Source organism: Aquarana catesbeiana, linkage group LG03 (assembly GCF_042186555.1).
Source record: "Aquarana catesbeiana isolate 2022-GZ linkage group LG03, ASM4218655v1, whole genome shotgun sequence".
Classification (NCBI taxonomy): domain Eukaryota; kingdom Metazoa; phylum Chordata; class Amphibia; order Anura; family Ranidae; genus Aquarana; species Aquarana catesbeiana.
This window is the reverse complement of record NC_133326.1, coordinates 544166696-544187396: the sequence shown is the minus strand read 5'-3', so window position 1 is coordinate 544187396 and position 20701 is coordinate 544166696. Positions and strand designations below refer to the sequence as shown.

The window sequence follows — 20701 nt, the reverse complement described above, 5'->3', positions numbered from 1 at the left end:
AAATATAAAATAAAAAAAAAATAGTTGTCGTTTTATTGTTCTCTCTCTCTCTATTCTCTCTCTCTTGTTCTGCTCTTTTTTACTGTATTCTATTCTGCAATGTTTTATTGTTATTATGTTTTATCATGTTTGTTTTTCAGGTATGCAATTTTTTATACCTTACCGTTTACTGTGCTTTATTGTTAACCATTTTTTTGTCTTCAGGTACGCCATTCACGACTTTGAATGGTTATACCAGAATGATGCCTGCAGGTTTAGGTATCATCTTGGTATCATTCTTTTCAGCCAGCGATCGGCTTTCATGTAAAAGCAATCCTAGCAGCTAATTAGCCTCTAGACTGCTTTTACAACCCCCCCCCCCCCAACGTCTTCCGTGTTTTTTTCTGGCTCTCCTGTCTCAACAGGGAACCTGAGAATGCAGCCGGTGATTCAGCCAGCTGACCATAGAGCTGATCAGAGACCAGAGTGGCTCCAAACATCTCTATGGCCTAAGAAACCGGAAGCTACGAGCATTTTATGACTTAGATTTCGCCGGATGTAAACAGCGCCATTGGGAAATTGGGAAAGCATTTTATCACACCGATCTTGGTGTGGTCAGATGCTTTGAGGGCAGAGGAGAAATCTAGGGTCTAATAGACCCCAATTTTTGCAAAAAAGAGTACCTGTCACTACCTATTGCTATGATAGGGGATATTTACATTCCCTGAGATAACAATAAAAATGATTTAAAAAAAAAAAAAATGAAAGGAACAGTTTAAAAATAAGATAAAAAAATAATAATAATAAAGAAAAAAAAAAAAAAAAAAAAAAGCACCCCTGTCCCCCCTGCTCTCACGCTAAGGCGAACGCAAGCGTCGGTCTGGCGTCAAATGTAAACAGCAATTGCACCATGCATGTGAGGTATCACCGCGAACGTCAGATCGAGGGCAGTAATTTTAGCAGTAGACCTCCTCTGTAAATCTAAAGTGGTAACCTGTAAAGGCTTTTAAAGGCTTTTAAAAATGTATTTAGTTTGTCGCCACTGTTTTAAAGCATGTCATGTTTGGTATCCATGTACTCGGCCTAAGATCATCTTTTTTATTTCATCAAACATTTGGGCAATATAGTGTGTTTTAGTGCATTAAAATTTAAAAAAGTGTGTTTTTTCCCCAAAAAATGCGTTTGAAAAATCGCTGCGCAAATACTGTGTGAAAAAAAAAAATGAAACACCCACCATTTTAATCTGTAGGGAATTTGCTTTAAAAAAATATATAATGTTTGGGGGTTCAAAGTAATTTTCTTGCAAAAAAAAATTATTTTTTTATGTAATCAAAAAGTGTCAGAGAGGGCTTTGTCTTCAAGTGGTTAGAAGAGTGGGTGATGTGTGACATAAGCTTCTAGATGTTGTGCATAAAATGCCAGGACAGTTCAAAACCCCCCCAAATGACCCCATTTTGGAAAGTAGACACCCCAAGCTATTTGCTGAGAGGCATGTCGAGTCCATGGAATATTTTATATTGTGACACAAGTTGCGGGAAAGAGACAATTTTTTATTTTTTTTATTTTTTTTTGCGCAAAGTTGTCACTAAATGATATATTGCTCAAACATGCCATGGGAATATGTGAAATTACACCCCAAAATACATTCTGCTGCTTCTCCTGAGTATGGGGATACCACATGTGTGGGACTTTTTGGGAGCCTAGCCGCGCACGGGACCCCGAAAACCAAGCACCGCCTTCAGGCTTTCTAAGGCCGTAAATTTTTGATTTCACTCTTCACTGCCTATCACAGTTTCGGAGGCCATGGAATGCCCAGGTGGCAAAAAAAAACCCCAAATTACCCCATTTTGGAAAGTAGACACCCCAAGCTATTTGATGAGAGGTATAGTGAGTATTTTGCAGACCTCACTTTTTGTCACAAAGTTTTGAAAATTGAAAAAAGAAAAAAAAATTTTTTTTTTCTCGTCTTTCTTTATTTTCAAAAACAAATGAGAGCTGCAAAATACTCACCATGCCTCTCAGCAAATAGCTTGGGGTGTCTACTTTCCAAAATGGGGTCATTTGGGGGGGGTTTGTGCCACCTGGGCATTCCATGGCCTCCGAAACTGTGATAGGTAGTGAAGAGTAAAATCAAAAATGTACGCCCTTAGAAATCCTGAAGGCAGTGATTGGTTTTCGGGGCCCCGTACGCGGCTAGGCTCTCAAAAAGTCCTACACATGTGGTATCCCCATACTCAGGAGAAGCAGCTAAATGTATTTTGGGGTGCAATTCCACATATGCCCATGGCCTATGTGAGCAATATATCATTTAGTGACAACTTTTTGTAATTTTTTTTTTTTTTTTGTCATTATTCAATCACTTGGGACAAAAAAAATGAATATTCAATGGGCTCAACATGCCTCTCAGCAAATTCCTTGGGGTGTCTACTTTCCAAAATGGGGTCATTTGTGGGGGTTTTGTACTGCCCTGCCATTTTAGCACCTCAAGAAACGACATAGGCAGTCATAAATTAAAGGCTGTGTAAATTCCAGAAAATGTACCCTAGTTTGTAGGCGCTATAACTTTTGCGCAAACCAATAAATATACACTTATTGACATTTTTTCTACCAAAGACATGTGGCCGAATACATTTTGGCCTAAATGTATGACTAAAATTGAGTTTATTGGATTTTTTTAGAACAAAAAGTAGAAAATATCTTTTTTTTTCAAAATTTTTGGTCTTTTTCCGTGTATAGCGCAAAAAATAAAAACGGCAGAGGTCATCAAATACCATCAAAAGAAAGCTCTATTTGTGGGAAGAAAAGGACGCAAATTTCGTTTGGGTACAGCATTGCATGACCGCGCAATTAGCAGTTAAAGCGACGCAGTGCCGAATTGTAAAAAGTGCTCTGGTCAGGAAGGGGGTAAAACCTTCCGGGGCTGAAGTGGTTAAATTAATATGATTAGAAATATAATTTAATCACAAATTATATGTATAGTGTATACTACGTAAAAAAAAATTGCTGTGCACCACTAAAGTGTTGGGGTTTGGCTTGAAGAAAAGGTGGAAATCCTACTCAAGATGGTAGGAATGGGGCCGCTGCAGAACATGTGAAAAGGTCCCATTGTGGGATAGTAATAAAGGGCCGGCAATGGTAATAAAGGGCCCCAGGATCAATGGGAAGGGCCCTGGGCTCAGAAGAAAGGGGGGGGGGTCAGGGGGGCCTTCATGGTTTTTTTTTGCATCGGGGCCCTGAAGGTTCTAGTTACGTCTCTGATATAACTTTTATGTGACGAGTGGTGATGTCACTCCTGCATAATATAACTTAAATCTGGAGAGCACTTCTGTAAAAACCTTTGATTCACATATCTTCTTCTCATTTTAGGAACGCAGCGGTTCCACAATTGCTCCCATTCTTACCAACATTCCCACCACGATGGAGCCTCCGACCTTCAACCGAATTAACAAATTCACTGCTGGATTTCAGAACATTGTCGATGCTTACGGAGTTGGGAACTACAGAGAGATGAACCCAAGTGAGACCAAAACTGTAAAATGTTGGGGGGGGGGAAATCTCTGAAAACCTCTTAGGATTCTGCCCTTATTGTGATATGTGAGATTTCTCAACTGTTCTTTCTGTGGACTCTACTAGGATAATTCTGTTACTGACATTAAAACTGAACACATAACCCCAGTGGAACATCACCAGCTTTCTGTTACGAAAAATACATTAACAAAAATCACCATTGCCCTAAAAATCATACACATGTGGAATCTATTAAAAAATGAGAAGCTATATGTGGCTATTCTTGCTACTAAGTATGTCAATAGTGGGGACAGGTAAAGAACCAACACACCCCATGCTGACTCCTAGGGTGGCACAAATGCAAATGTATCTGTTTGCCCTAGGCCGGCCATAGACAGAGTGAATGAAATTTGCTTGATTTCCCCCTCCTGGAGGGGGGCGGGGAAAGCCAAGCCCGCTGGTAAAAGACAGTGATAATTGCTAGTGTCTGTACTAGCCGCTTGCAATAATCACATGTAAAATCTGACAGGCTGGTTGTACCCAAGTTGATTGATCGATCAACTTGGGTACATTCAGCCTGCCCATGCATGGTTCGAATCTTAGCTGGTACCTGCTGAACCGACCGAGATTGAAACCGTCTATGGCCGGCTTTAGGCTTATCTACGTACTTCCCACTTATTCATTTACAAAACAGCCACACTGCAAGACTGAATTCATCTATTAGTTGTTGTGCAATAGTTCAGATATAACAACACATTTCTGATGATCACAGCTGAATTAAAAACAAATCTAATGGCTGTTAAATAATGTGAGCATTAAAGTGGCAAAGGCACTTAAGGCAAAAGGTTTTCTTTTTACCTCGGGATCGCACCTGCATGAGTGCCCCTATAGTAAGTGGCTTGCTATGGGAGCACTCGGAGAACAGGAGGAGCGGAGACTGCCGATGGAGGACCCCAGAAGAGGAGGTTAGTGGCCGCTCTGTGCAAAGCCATTGCACAGAAAAGGTAAATATAACATCTTTTTTTATTTTATGGAAAAAAAGGAAGGTTTACAACCACTTCAGACCGGCTCACGCCAATATACGTCGGCAGAATGGCTTTCCTGGTAAACTGACATACCTGTACGTCAGTCCGTTAACGCAGGATAGCGCGTGCATGTCCGCCACGGGAGCGTGACCGCGGGTACCACGGACTCGATGTCTGCCGGTGGCCCGCGATCACGGCAAGGAGAGGCAGAACAGGGAACTGCCTATGTAAACAAGGCATTTCCCCGTTCTGCCTAGTGACATGACAGGGATCTACTGCTCCCAGTGATCGAGAACCGTGATCTTTGTTATGTTTCAGTAAGCCCTTTCCCCCTACAGTTAGAACACACTGAGGCACAGCTGTCAAACTGGCGGCCCTCCAGCTGTTGTGGAACTACAAATTTCATGAGGCTTTGCAAGGCTGACAATTACAAGCATGACTCCCACAGGCAGAGGCATGGTGGGACTTGTAGTTCCGCAACAGCTGGAGGGCCGCCAGTTTGATACCCCTGGGGACTGAGGGAACACACTTAACCTCTTAATCGCCCCCTAGTGTTAACCCCTTCCCTGCCAGTGTCATTTTTATAGCACTGATCAATGTAATAATGTCACTGGTCCCCAAAAAGTGTAATTTGGGGTCAGATATGTCCGCCGCAATGTCGCAGCCCCGCTAAAAATCGCAGATCGCCACCATTACCAGTAAAAATAATTAAAAAATAATAAAAGTCCCTAAATTGTAGACATGTGCGCCGTTAATAAATTTGTTTCGTTCCATTCCCTTTCGTATTATAATTAATTCATATTTCGGAATTCGTGTCCGAAATTCAATATGGATCCGTACGAAATACGAATTTTCGTTAGGTTCGTAACTTTTCATAACAATTACGAACGTTCGTTATGATGAACTTATCATTATGACGGGCTGCCACCATCCCTGTGCTGTGCTGACTTCCTGGGTTTTTAACTTTTATAACTTTTCGTAACAATTACGAATGTTCGTTAGGAATTTGGATCCAAAATTTGTAAACGAAAGGTAGTAATTCGTACAAAATTTGGAAGCATAGCAATTCATATTTCGGATCCTCCCGAATGTATGAATTTACGGAAATTCGTACGAATTTTCGATTCGTACGAAACTAATCGCACATGTCTACTAAATTGTTATCGTAGTTTGTAGACGTGATAACTTTTGAGCAAACCAATCAATATACGCCGATTGCGAATTTTTTTTACCACAAATATGTAGAAGAATATACATCAGCCTAAACTGATGACTAAATTTGTTTTTTTATATATTTTTTTGGGATATGTATTATAGCAGAAAGTGAAAAAAAAATTTTTTTTTTTTCAAAATTGTCGCTTTTTTTTGTTTATAGCACAAAAAATAAAAAACGCAGAGGTGATCAAATACCACCAAAAGAAAGCTCTATTTGTGGGAAAAAAACGTAATTTTGTTGGGGTACAACAAATTGTCCCCTAATTGTCAGTTAAAGCGACACAGTGCCGTACCGCAAAAAATGCTCTGGTCTTTAAGGGGGGTAAAACCTTCAGGGGCTGAAGTGGTTAATGAAAGGATGTTCTTTAAACCTGAATTTCTCTTTTGAAGTAAATAAGTGTTCTCTTAAAGTGACGTGGATAGATCATTAATAGTTTCCTTTTACGTTTGTTTCTGTAGCCTCCTATTGACCTCTACTAACAAAACAAAAAAAAAAAATTGTTTGTTGCAGCCCCCTACACCATCATCACCTTCCCCTTCCTCTTCGCGGTCATGTTCGGTGATTGTGGTCACGGCCTGGTTATGCTTGGATTTGCATCCTGGATGATTTGGAAAGAGAAACAGCTTCTGGCCTCTAAAGTTGACAATGAGGTGAGATTCAATAAATATGTCTCAATTTATCTAATGCCGCGTAAACACGACCGGACTTTCTGGCAGATCGTGTGTGGGCTTCATCGGACTTTTTCTTTCTAAAATTCTGACGGACCTAGAAATAGAACATGTTTCAAATCTTTTCGACGGGATCAGTTCCTATCGGGAAAACCGCTCGTCTGTATGCTATTCCGACGGACCAAAAATGACGCGAGGGCAGCTATTGGCTACTGGCTATTGAACTTCCTTTTTCTAGTCCCGTCGTACGTCATCACGTTCTAAATGATCGGACTTTGGTGTGATCGCCTGTAGACAAGTCCGTTTCAGCGGAACTCCGTCGGAAAGACCGTCGGAGTCTATTCAGATGGAAAGACCGGTCGTGTGTACGCGGCATAACATGCCAAAAAACTATTTTCCTCTAAAGTCATCTGCAGACACAAGGATCTCAGCATCGGGAATATTATCAAAGAAAAAAAATCCCTAGCTTCCTTTTTTTTCAATGTGCATGCTCCCTAGGGTAGCTCATTTTTGGCCTGCAGATATAATGAAAAAAAGGGACAACTCTAAAGGGATTGTAGGGATGCCTTCTTTCATATCACATTGTCTCCTCCCCTCAGCACATTTTCTTTAGTACGTTCTTCCAGACAATTCATTAAATGTTGCCATATATGGTTAGAAAATCATTTGAAAAAACAGTCGTATTTGATAAAGATCTGTCGAACGTGCATGCGATAACGCTATCATTGTAATAAAATATTTCCCCCAATTGTCCATTTTTCATTGATCGATGGAAATGATGTAAAGGTTTTTTGACCTTTGTTAACCCTTCTACTCGCCAACTGTATTTAAAAGAAAGATCTTTCTTTTCATTACTTGTACTTCCTGGGTTACATTTTAACACGCACATGTGCTGCAGGTTGTTTCGAACTGTTTCTGATGGATTTTACTAATAACGTTTAGAAAATCAACATAAGGGTTCGTTTTTTTTGCCATAAATCTTTGCATTTCAGGAATGTAAATGAGCCCACTAACATTTTGAAAGTCGAACGAGCAAGCGTATCGATTGCTTTTTCGAACCATTTTCTAACCATGTATGGCCACCATAAGATGTGAATGTACAACATTTATATACAGTATATGTGAAGCGCAGTATAAATTGATGGTACTATATAAGTACCTGCAAGAATAATAATAATAATAATAATTGTGCTTTATAGCAATTATGAATGTTAGGTTGACACAATTGGATCAAGTATAGTACAGAGTATAGTACATTGTATAGTACAGACCGCTGTTGTCTCACAGGTGCACTTATTATTTAGCTCTTGTACCAGTACACACACTATGGACCAGAACAATTTTTACATTTCCTCTATGGGCACATTTATTTGGAAATAACTGTCATCATTATTTAAGAAAACAAAGTAATACATACATTGATTGTTTTGTTTTTTTTGTTTGTTAGCTTTTTTTTTTTTAACTAGGCTTTCTTTTTTCAATATTGGTTTGCAAAAATTATTTTATTGTCTATGTAATCTAATGGCAAACATACATAAAAATTATATAAATCTAGTGTTTGTTTTAAGAAAAATTGCTTTTATCTACAAATATAAATTATAATTTTTTTTTTATAATTTGTCTTACAAAGCGTTTGCAAATTAACAAAAAAAGCCCTTTTTTTCAATTTTGGAAATTTTCTTGTTATGCGACACTGAAAAAAGTAAACACAATTTATGAAAATAAAACATAAATATTAAAGCGGTGCTCCACCCAAAAGGGGAAGCTCTGCTTTCTTGCCTCATCCCCCCAACCCCCCCGCCCTAGCTGCCACATTTGGCACCTTTCACCTTAATGCATTCTATGCATTAGGATGAAAAACCTTTCTATGCTGCAGATTCTGCAGATTCCCCCCCCCCTTATCCTTATTTGATCCCAATCCAGAGAGCAACAGGTCCCGTCGCTGTCTCCTTCCTCCCTGGGCAGAATGGCAATGCCAATCAAATGCTGTGCTGAGCGACCGGTGGGGGGGGGATGGCATGCCAAGCTGCCCACTCGCCAAAGAGGAGGAGCCTGGAGCACCGGTTGGGGACCCCAGAAGAAGAGCATCAGAGCTGCTCTGTGCAAAACCATTACACAGAGCAGGTATGTTTGTTATTTTAATAATTAAAAAAAAATAAAAGCTTTAAAATTGCTTAAAGCATAATAAACAGCTGGCAGCGCTGTGGGGGAGGGGGTCAAGGGAGCACACAGGGGGCCATGTGTTCATACAGCAGTTATTAATGGGTCTCACCTAGCTGACATTGTGCAGGAGTCACTGCCACCACTGCAGCATTTCCCCCCTGTAGTTTCTCCATCCCCCACTCACCTTGTGCAGCTTCCCCTCCCCCATCTTGTGCACTGCCTGATATCCCCCCCACCTTATCCTCTTCCCTCTCACCTTGTGCACTTTCCCTCCCCCCACCTTGTGCAGCTTCTCCATACCCCTCCTTGTGCAACTCCAACCTTGTCCTCCATCCCTCCCACCTTGAGCAGCTCCCCCTACCACCTCACCTTTTGCTGCTTCCGCATCCCCCCCCTCATCTTGACACTCCCCCTCACCTTTTACAGCTTCACCCTTAGCCCCCACCCTGTGCAGCTTCTCTCACCCCATATCTGGTGCATCCCCTTCATCCTTCCTTCATCTTGTGCACCCCTCCCCCCATACACCTTTCCCTTGTGTACCTCCACCACCTTTTTCAGCTTCTTCATCCCCCACTGTGCCCTGCCCCACCTTGTCCTCATGCAGCTTACCCATGCCTCCGCTTTGCCCCCCACCCTCACCTTGTGCAGCTTCTACATGTCCTCCAGTGCCCAGACCTTGTGGCCACAGTGTCGCCCCTCCTTGAGACACTGAACTGCACACAGTACAGAGTGATTCCCCAGCTTGTGGCACTTACAAGTGGAGATCTTCCAGGGGTTCTCATTCTCAGTCTCAGGGGCTCAGTCCCGTGCGTGTGGTACCTAGCGCCTGGCAGTGCTTGGTTTCTTTCGGTGATACAATATGCAGATTGAAGGTCATGCCTTTCATCTGCATATACTGTAAATTAAATATTTAATGCAACAATACATTGTAACATTCATTTACTCAATTACACTTTTAGAATACCATATCTGTCATTTTACACAGGAATGGCTGAATTTTTTTCACAGCCCCTCCTGCTGTGTAATGCAAAAGTCCAGAAGAGTCTAAAAACAAATCTACAGGACTAGGACTAGATAATATTAGTTTTTGTGTACCTGTTTTATGGCCATGATTTCTACAGACTGCAAATCTTTTTCCAGCAGCTATTCAGATCAACTTTCTAAAATTAAGGGAAGGAGATGCCCAAGAGGAATCATTAGTGGATAGTACCATTGTGTGTAATGGGTAGCTGGAGAACATTATTAGATGCTGACACCATCTTTTGTATGTGATGCATCACTCCGTCACCTACACTCGTTGAACAGTTTCATATCTAATGTTTGTTCTCCTTTCATCTCCAGATCTGGAACACATTTTTCGGAGGGCGATACCTGATCTTCCTGATGAGTATTTTCTCCATTTACACTGGCTTCATCTATAACGACTGCTTCTCCAAATCCTTTAACATATTTGGCTCTTCCTGGTCTGTTCGACCCATGTTCACTAGAGGCAACTGGACGTAAGCATCTACTACATTTATGGGTCATACCATAAACAGAGACACAGGGGTCGGTCGTTCCATGTACGTGGTCAGGCTGGCATAGGTAGGGTCATTCCATCCAGGACTGGTATTTCAGTATTTGGTGGAAGCTGGAGATTCGGGGAATCCAGTAGTGACATCTTTGTGCTTGAGTCTAAGATCTACTTGCAATTTATTTTAAATTGAGGATACAACAGGGATCACTGCAAGGTAAGCAGCCCACCATACCCTACCAATACTGAAATATCACATTAGAGTAGCCTGAACTATTTAAACAATACCATTCATGAGTAGACATCCTCAATATTCATCTGAATAGTCTTACTGGTGAAAGATTTACAGTATACTGTATGTATCCTGTTAGCCTAGGTTCACACTGATGCGGTGCGCGTTTAATCCCTTTTGCAGTGCGATTTCAAGTAGCAGCTCCGGTGCATGTTGATGCAGTTCAGAAGTGATTCTAATGAGTTTTGGATAATTTGGATACAGTCAGTCTCTCTCTTTCTCTCTCTCTCGTGACATGGATCAGAGATGGGAGATAAGAAACAAAGCAAAGACTTGGAGAAAATTTACTGAAATTGTGTTATCTTAGGAGTCAGACAGGATAAACGATATTTATTAAAGTCTATGTAGCTTCCCCTGCACCTTATACCAATGTATTCCCTGCATCTCATACCAATGTATTCCCTGCACCCCTGCCTCCTTTCCCACTACACTTCCTGCACCCCTGCCCCCCCCCCCCCCATCCCACTATACTCCCTGCATCTCAAATCAATGTATTCCATGCACCTCCTGTCCCCTTTCCCACTACACTTCCTGCACCCCTTGCCACCCACCCTACTATACTCCCTGCATCCCCTGCATCTCATACCAATGTATTTAATGTATCCCCTGCCCCCTTTCCCACTACAGTTCCTGCACCCCTGCCCCCCCCCCCATCCCACCCCACTATACTCCTTGCTTCCTCTGCATCTCATACCAATGTATTCAATGTACCCTCTGTCCCCTTTCCCACTACACTTCCTGCGCCCCTGCCCCCCCTCCCCATCCCATTATACTCCCTGAATACCCTTCCCTCCTGCCCACTATACTCCCTGCATCCACTGCCCCCCCTCCAACTAAACTTCCTGCATTCTATGCACCCTTTCCCACTACACTGCCTACACCCCATCCAACTACACTGCTTACATCCCCTGCGTCCCTTCCTATGACACTTCCTACATCCCCTGCACGTATTCCCACTATAGTTCTCATAAAATATTAGAGAAAATATTCAGAGGAGGCCAAAAGAGAACACCCAATAAAGATATAGTTATCAGAGTTTGTAAATTTTACAGCTTGAAGCTGGTCTCTCTACCTTAGCAATCCTAGCACTAACGAATGAGTGTGTTATTGTAAATTTGTCCGTAAAAGCTGATTAGTTATTCAAAGTTGAAGGGAGCTGATTGTGCATATTGCAGTATTTGCACCTACTTTTTTGAGTAACAGAGGATTTTGGGATAGAATCCAAAATTCTCTGTCCAGCAGTTCCATTCTCCTTCATCCTCCTCTGATTACACTAGTTCTGTAGAGAATTACATATTTTTAATGACATTGACTTTCTCCTCAGAGTTGATCTGCTCCATCAGGCAACTGCCCTAGAGCTAGACCCAGCAGTACCCGGGGTCTTCTCTGGGAACCCCTATCCCTTCGGCATCGACCCGGTAAGCGCCTTTCCTGTCTCTCCAGAAGCTTTGCAGATGAACTGAATTTCTTTCTGATCTGGAGTACTTTTTCTCTTAATTCAGATTTGGAATATTGCCAAGAACAAGCTGACCTTCCTAAATTCCTACAAGATGAAGATGTCTGTAGTTATAGGGATCACTCAGATGGTGTTCGGTGTCATGCTCGGCCTCGTAAATCACATGTAGGTTTGGTTCGGCAAACACCAAATTGTCAAGGTCAGCTAAAACTGTCAACGTTTGTTACATTCTCTTATTTTGTCCCCTTTTCAGAAATTTCAGGAATCGCATAAACATCATCCTACAGTTCATCCCGGAGATTATTTTCATCCTTTGCCTCTTTGGGTACCTGGTCTTCATGGTTATCTTTAAATGGTGTACATACAATGCGAACAACTCAAATGTTGCTCCCAGCATCCTCATCCACTTCATTAATATGTTTCTCTTCAACTACAATGACCCAACCAATCCTCCACTCTATGAGCACCAGGTGACTGGTCCTGCGACTTCTGATTTGTCTTGCATAGTTATACAGTTCACTTAAAAAGTATTAGTAGAATTAGTATTTGTAGAAAAGTAAAAAGTATTAGGAGAATGGAAAAACATTACAGCAGATTTGATCTTAAATAGCATGTCTTCTTGTCTGTTTAGGATAACGTGATACAGGTTCTTTTGATAGCCACCCACCTACTGATGTTTATGTTGACAGGAATTTGGCATCTTAAACTTCACAGTCTTTTTGCCTTTAGTGAATGGTGTAACTGTTACTCAGCTCTGCCAGCACAGAGCACTGGAGGGGGAGAGCAGGAAGCAGCATTTTCACTAAGAGATATAAGTGTAAGATGTAAGGAATTTCCAAGCCAAAAACCGCCTTAATCATAACACAAAGCTCCGCAGGACTAGAAAAAAAATCTGATACTTCAACTGGGTTTTAAAGGTTAAGTTCATTTTCATGCACCAATGGATTTATTTTACACACAGAAGTGAATGGGTCACAACAGTGAATCCTTCCCTATCTTCCCTCCTTCTTGGACAGCTCCATCTGAGGTTTCCATTAAACATAGACAGGAGCTTCTGCTGTGCAGCCTCTTTAGATAACCCATAGTACTTTGGTTAAAAAGAAATATTCTAAACCATTATAGTTTACATTTAATGGTAGAGTAAGCATGCAGCCAGTAGACCAAACTCCCATTCTACATTCTTCTTTGAGGTCAGTTACTTACTAGTTAATGACACTAGTCAGGATAAGGATGATTTTTACATCCATACATTAAGATTTGATCTATTTTGTATGAACTCAACTCACCAGCTTTATGTTTTCCTCCAGAAAGAGGTACAGAGTTTCCTGGTGATATTTGCGTTGATTGCCGTTCCCTGGATGTTGCTGATTAAACCATTCGTCCTCCGAGCCAATCACCAGAAGGCCCAGCGCCAGGTAAGTGGCAAATGCTCCTGACATACCAGCAAATAGCATTTATTAAAAGTGCAGGTGGATTTTTTTCTCCAAATTCTAATAAATAAAGAGCCCCAGAACCTAAATGTTGTCATTTTCATAAATCTATATATAATAAAAAAAATAAAAGTTTGAATATGTAAAGTGTATCAAAGGCCAAAACTACAAATAACGTCCTTTCTCTCTGAACAGAGCAAAACATTAACCATCCAGCAGATGGTGTCATTGTGCTATGCGTTTTGCTTTTCAATGAGAAAGTTGTATAAGATATTATTATAGTTCTCCTTGTTTTTTATAATTAAAGTGTATCTGCTGGGGAGATTTCCCTTCGATTCCTGTCCTGGAGAAACAGAAAGAGAAGAAATCTCTCCAAATTGAGAGAAAATCACCTTTAAGCTTGCCATTCATTAATCATTTGTTTTTTGTTCAACCATTAAAATTATAGACTGACCATTTCTTTGTCAGTGGGCAAACGTTCAAAATTATCAGGGGATCAAATACTTTTTTCCCCTCACTGTATAGCAATTTCCACCTTTATCAGTCTGCCCATAAGTCCTTTGTTTCACGTCAACTAGAATATAAGGTACAGAGAGATGAACAAGCTCCTAACATATTCTCATTACTCTCCCACAGCTTCAGTCTTCTTCCTCCCCCGAGGATAATATGGAGATCGCAGAGATGGAGAACTCACAGTCTAATCACTCCCAGGTAGAAAAGAAGGAGGAGCATGGAGGAGGTCATGGAGGAGGACACGGGGAGCATGGAGAAGAGGTACACATTCCAGGAGTGTGATGGATAGATTGGATTTTACAGAAAATGTTCCCATATCTCTGTATACTCAAAAATTTAAACCTTAATAGGAAAATCAACCCAAACCTTGATTTTAGATGAAGCAGTGATGTAGCAATAGCTGTAGCAGCCCAGGCTGCTGGTAGGGGGTCTTGGGTAGAAGAGGGGACCTGATTAGGGTGGCTGATAGGAAAACTAAACTATTTCCAGTAGAGCAGAACTAAAGTCAGAGTCCCTAGTCACAGATCCCCCTCTGTGCACTAAGAAACATTTGCTTATCCGTCTAAGCAGTGAAGATTTGCTGCCCCCCCCCCCCGAACTTCTGCCACAGATATTACCACTGTATGCCTAATGCAGTCACAAACCCCAGGGTTTCTCCTTTGCTAAATCCTTATAGGAAAGCTGAGGTTTGAAGGGTGACAAAAACACTGCAAGAAGTTTTTATTAGCTTTACAGAGTTTTGTGTACAAGAGAATTAATCATTTTAAAAGTATATAAAAAATAATTACGGGGGTTATTATTGCTATTATTATTATAGTTGTTATTAGTACTACTATACCGATAACTTTTATCCAAACCAATGATCCTTAGTAGTTTGACTATGCTGATAGTTCTTCTGCTACCTGATCTTAAGAATACTTTGTTAAGATCAATGACTGTATTGTAACAGTTGACATTGCCAGCTGCTAGACAAAGGTCGCAGGAGCCCCTACCAAAATTTGTCAAGGGCCCCCAGTTTTGCCCTTGGATGTGGATAAAGGTAAAACCTTAATCAGGTGTCTGTGTCCTCAGTGGGGAAAATTTTCCTCACCTCCTGTCTTAGTGTAGGTAATCACCAAGACAGGAAGGATGTATCTCCCCATCAAGGAGCATTTAGAACCTAAAGGGATGTTCTTACCCTTAAAGTGTTACTAAACCCACAACAGTAAAATCAGCCTGTATATGCAGTAACGCATGCTTGTTATACTCACTGTGGAACCTAAGGGGTTAATCCTGGGCATTGTGTAAAAAGGCTGTTTGATCCTGTCTTCTCTGATCCTCCCCTTCTTCCACTGTCCCCAATCCATCTCCTTATAGAACAGAGCCTTCGGGGCACTCTGCACATGCTCAGTTTGGTTTCTATCGTTAGAGAGTGTTTTTTTTTTCTTGGAAGGGTGCAGGTGACCAGCAGAGGGCCAATCACAACTGTGCAGACCGGGGGGTGAGGGGTCCTGCAGCCTGATAGGACAGTCAGAGTAGAATGAAAATTCCTTCTACAAGCTTTACACTACTTCTACACTAATAGAAGTCACAAGGCTGCTATATACTGCTGATGAGAAAAGGTATTTAGTAGAGCTGCACGATTAATCGTTAAAGAATCAGATTGCAATTCTTCCACCCTCGCGATCTTAAAGCGGGAATCCGGCGAAAATTTTTTTTTTTTTAGATGTCGGCAGTTGAAAATTGGTAACAAATACCTACTCGCGCATATGGAAAATAAGATTAAATAAGTTAAATTAGTTGGGGAGCAGCACGTTATAATGATGAAAACAAGAAAAATAATTAGCTGTCTAATTACAAACTGCGCTCCTATTGAAATACAAGTGCAAAATCACTCTATTAAAACAACATGTTAAAAATAAAAAATCGTGAAAATTGTGAAATAATGTCTGCCAACTGAATGCTAGATCATCATAGTGAATATAAAAAACGAAAATTGATAAAAATATTCAGATGTGAAAATTAAAAGAGAAAGTCCACCATTAATACAACAAATATGAATCAAATGATGTTCAAACTATCAAAAGCAGAGCTTCTGGGTGGATTGAGCTTCTAAGCAAATCTTTCTTGGGTACAGCGAAGCATCAAGTAGCAGTAATCAATCGCCATCATCAGCCACACAGCCTACTCACCAGATGGACGTGACTCCCATGACAGGAGTCAAACAAGCTTTGGGGACAACCAACGAGGCTTCTCCCGGTCACGGCTAGGTGCAGATGCTGGAATTCAGGTGCTGGAACTCAGGTGTCTTGATCAACGCTAAGGCCACTTGGATGCATGCGACCGGACTTTCCAAGATAGGTTACAGAGACCGTAGATGTTTAAGAATGTGGAAAAATGAATAAAAAGCTCCCATGGTGAAGTAAGCCAAAATATTTAATAGGCTAAAAAGCAGCTTAAAACCACATTCCCCACATAAGGGTACATGCGGGTAATAAAAACAAACAGAAAAGCAGGAAAATCAAATATGAGCGGAAATGGCGTGTCACATTCGTTTACGTCCGACCGGTTTCGTCAGAACGTTCTGACGTCATCAGGGATCGTACGAACGGGCACACCACCTCCTTAAATACACATCACCATTAAAGGCATCCAATCCGTTGACATCTCATCTAATAGAGAATTGGACCAAAATTAATTGACTGCCATCTTGTGGCCAAAAAAGCAAAATACAACAAAAAATATAACAAAAAATATATAAAGAGAATGTTTTGAATTTACACCGCCATTCTCAGTGAGGGAATCAGGAAGTGAAGCGTTGCGGCTTCACTTCCCGATTCCCTACTGCGCATGCGCGAGTCGTGCTGCGCGTTCTCAATGGTCCCCGCTATCTCCTGGGACCTGTGTCTTTCCCAGGAGACAGCGGGGGAGTGCGGGAGGGGGCGTGACTCCCGCAGGAGTCTATTCCCGGAAGTGGGTGCAGATACCTGTCTTAGACAGGTATCTGCACCCCCCTCCCCCCTGAAAGGTGCCAATTGTGACACCGGAGGGGGGGAGGAATCCAATGAGCAGAGGTTCCACTTTTGGGTGGAATTCCGCTTTAACAAAGCATTATCCTGATTCTATGCCTGCCAAGTTTATGACAACATTGCTTAGAGGATAAGGAGAAACATTGTAACACTAATGCCCCGTACACACGATCAGACTTTCCGACAACAAAACCGTGGATTTTTGTTCAAAGGGTGTTGACTCCAACTTGTCTTGCATACACACGGTCACATAAATGTTGGCCAACAATTACGAACGTAGTGACGTACAAGACGTATGTGATATCTCCATCATGGGTAATACTTCATATTCCCATCGCACAAATTCCTGGATAAGCTCACGAATATGGGTGCTGCAGCAACAACCAGCTGGATACTGGTTCAAGTCACAATGAAGATATTTGCCAGCACACCATGGAACAACGTAGATAGCATCCAAACGTGTAATTTATTGCATGATCACAACACAAGGAGAGTGCAACGTTTCGGAGTCATGCCTGATGAAGGGGTCCTGCGTGACTCCGAAACGTTGCACTCTCCTTGTTTGGGATCATGCAATAAATTACACGTTTGGACACTACCTACATTGTTCCATGGTGTGTTGGCAAATATCTTCATTATATCTCCATTACGAACGTTAGTTTTACAAGACTGAGCGCTTCCCGCTTGTACTTGATTCCGAGCATGCATGGACTTTTATGCGACGGACCTGTGTACACACGATCGGAAAGTCTGACAACAAATGTCCGATGGAGCATATACACAGTCGGACTTACCGCCAACAAGCTCACATCTAACATTTCCCGTCAGAAAGTCCGATCGTGTGTACGCGGCATTAGTCCTTTTAGATCAAAGGGATGAACTTCGGCCTGTAAATGAGAGAAGTTTAACCACTTAAAGACTAAACCTTTTTCTGACACTTGTTGTTTACAAGTTAAAATCAGTATTTTTTGCTAGAAAATTACTTAGAACCCCCAAACATTATATATATATATATATATTTTTTTTAGCATAGAACCTAGAGACTAAAATGGTGGTTGTTGCAATATTTTATGTTACACTGTATTTGCGCAGCAGCCTTTCAAACGCAATTTTTTGGGAAAAAACACACTTTAATAAATTGATAAAAAACTAAACAGTAAAGTTAGCCCAATTTTTTTGTATAATGTGAAAGATGATGTTACGCTGCGAGAATCGTGATCTTTATTTTAAGCAAAAAAATCCTGATTCTCCTTTTGGCCAGAATTGTGCAGCTCTAGTATTTAGTAGTTTATATTTACTAAAATAATTGCATTTCCATGTTCTGTGGGAGACCAGATATAGTGAATTCAGGGTCCTGGGTTTAGTAACACTTTACGCTAGCTATAAATTATACAATTTTCTTATTCAGTTTCCTTTATATTTACCTTCAAATATGTAGTGTAGGGGCCTATCTGATTGCATACATATTGAAATTAATTTTAGTAAATTCTAAAATTGAATAACCCACTCCATTAAAAAAAGTCAACATTTGTATGTCTGTGAAGTCTTTTGTTTTGGCTTTATTTACTTAAAAAAAAAATAAGGAACAAGGAGGACTATATTAAACAAAATGCCATTAGTAGATAAAGCACTGTGTTATTTGTATAGTAATATTTGTGATATGTGCATAGAACTGCAAAATTGTGGTAGAGCATGCCCCCAAATTTTACATTAAGGCCTCATTTAGACATGTTGTTGAGGGAAGGGGTGTAAAAAGTGCAGTTGAGCTGCATGTTTTTACCACCCCCAACCGCCCTCAATCTGCAATAGGCAGCGGTTTACATTCTGTGCTTGTGATGCTTCACTTTGTGTGTTACAAAACCTGCCCAACATATAGCAGTTGTCAGGCAGCTAGCCTACTCAGGCAAATAGGCATGTGGTTGCGGCACATTGTCAGCAAAAATGGGGTTAAAACAGGCGATAAGGAGGCATCACATCGCCTCCTCACTGCCCCTCAATTGCGTCTGAAAAGTGATCCAGATGCAGATCGCCTTAGAGGAGAGATAAATTTGGATGTACGTCTAAATCTAAACCTTGTGTTTAAATCATAGGGTTCCACTTCTCCCAGGTCCACCACTCTTATAGTCGTATCGACTACTTCCTTCTTGACCATAGCTGCTTGGATTGGTCACCTGAATGCGAGATAGACTCAATGGTCTGGTCCGACCACTCACCTATCTATCTGACACTATCGATCCCTTCCACGCCGGTGAAAGAATGGACGTGGAGGCTGAACGATTCCCTTCTTACGGAACCTGATTGTTCCCACAAGGTTTCAGAAACAATTTCTAATTTTCTCATAGACCATGCCTCGGACACTACCTCACTACCCTTACAATGGGAGGCGCTTAAAGCAGTCCTGCGAGGTATCTTTATCCAGATGGGAACCCGTGTGAAAAAGGCTCGATCAGCTGCAATAACATCAGCAATTCAAAAGCTCCGAGACCTTGAGACACAACATAAACGAGCCCCAACTGTGGAGACCCTTATAGAGGTCTCAACGGCTCGATCCCAACTTAAGGACCTGTATGAGGCCTCAACTCGTACCTATGCGGACAGACTTGCCTTACATCAGTACCGATTTAGAGATAACTGCGGTAGACCGTTAGCTCGCACTCTCCACCCAAACATGTCTTCCACATTCATACCCCATATTCGGGCCCCTTCTGGAGAAATGCTTAGTGAGCCCTCTAAGATAACACAAACATTCCGAGATTTCTACCAAACACTTTACAATCTACCGCCCGGCGTCTCTCCTGGCCCAACCCTTGCCCCTGAACCTGATAGACAGTCTTATATTGAGGAAACTGAGCTCCCTACTCTGGATGGCGATACCATAGAAGAGCTGGAGCAAGCAATTACAGCGGATGAGGTAATGAGAGCGATAGCGGCCACCCCGTCCGGTAAAAGCCCGGGTCCCGACGGATTCACCCCTAAATTTTACAAAACATTTGCTCCCCAGCTGACCCCCTTCTTGGTTGGGGTGTTCAACACCCTATCGGAAGGCTCAGCATTTCCTCCACAAACACTCGAAGCCCACATTACCATTATCCCAAAACCAGATAAGGACCCTACTTTGTGTGCTAATTATAGGCCCATATCGTTAATTGGAGTGGACTTGAAATTATATGCCAAAATTTTAGCCACTAGATTGCAGCCGCTCCTCCCCCGCCTCATACACCTGGACTAGGTGGGTTTTGTTAGTGGTCGCGAGGCAAGGGACAACACCCTAAAAACCCTGCTTCTTACCGACTATGCCCGCACCCATGATGTCCCTTTATGCCTTTTGACGGTCGACGCCGAAAAAGCATTTGACCGGGTCGACTGGCAATTCCTCTAGCTGTCCCTGAAGCAGATAGGTCTGGGCCCCAAAATGATATCCCGAATTATGTCCCTTTACTCCTCTCCCTCTGCTAGAATTCGGGTGAATGGTTCATTGTCACCTACATTTTCCATCCACAATGGGACACGGCAAGGCTGCCCTCTATCTCCCCTCCTCTATGTACTGGTCATGGAACACCTGGCAATTGCCTTGCGCAATAACCCTAACATCTCAGGTGTATCAATAGGCCCCATTCATTCCAAACTGGCTCTCTTTGCGGATGACCTGCTAATGTTTGTAACCCAACCCCATATATCCTTACCACATATAATGCAGGAATTCACGAGGTTTGGGAAGCTGAGCAATTTCAAAGTGAACCATACTAAGTCAGAAATCCTGAACATCTCACTGTCCCAGGAGGCCCTCCGCCAAGTCTCCACTAAGTATCCTTTTAAAAAAGGTTCCACTTCCATCCGTTATCTCGGAATCCAAATACCCACAGAAGGATCCCAATTATTCTCTCTGAACTATGCTCCCCTTCTGCTTAGAACCAAGACAGATTTCTCAAAC

General features: G+C 41.7%; 1 protein-coding gene across 2 annotated transcripts in view; it reads left to right on the top strand.

The window, feature by feature from the left end:
• The window catches only part of ATP6V0A4 (ATPase H+ transporting V0 subunit a4), a 55372-nt gene that overhangs the window by 23648 nt on the left and 11023 nt on the right, over nucleotides 1-20701 (top strand). For both annotated transcript variants that reach the window (XM_073621475.1, XM_073621476.1), the window contains exons 11-18: nucleotides 3346-3496; nucleotides 6238-6377; nucleotides 9900-10057; nucleotides 11688-11781; nucleotides 11866-11984; nucleotides 12073-12289; nucleotides 13127-13234; nucleotides 13886-14023. In XM_073621475.1, the coding sequence (XP_073477576.1) occupies nucleotides 3346-3496; nucleotides 6238-6377; nucleotides 9900-10057; nucleotides 11688-11781; nucleotides 11866-11984; nucleotides 12073-12289; nucleotides 13127-13234; nucleotides 13886-14023 (1125 nt within the window). The remainder of the gene's footprint in view (nucleotides 1-3345; nucleotides 3497-6237; nucleotides 6378-9899; nucleotides 10058-11687; nucleotides 11782-11865; nucleotides 11985-12072; nucleotides 12290-13126; nucleotides 13235-13885; nucleotides 14024-20701) is intronic.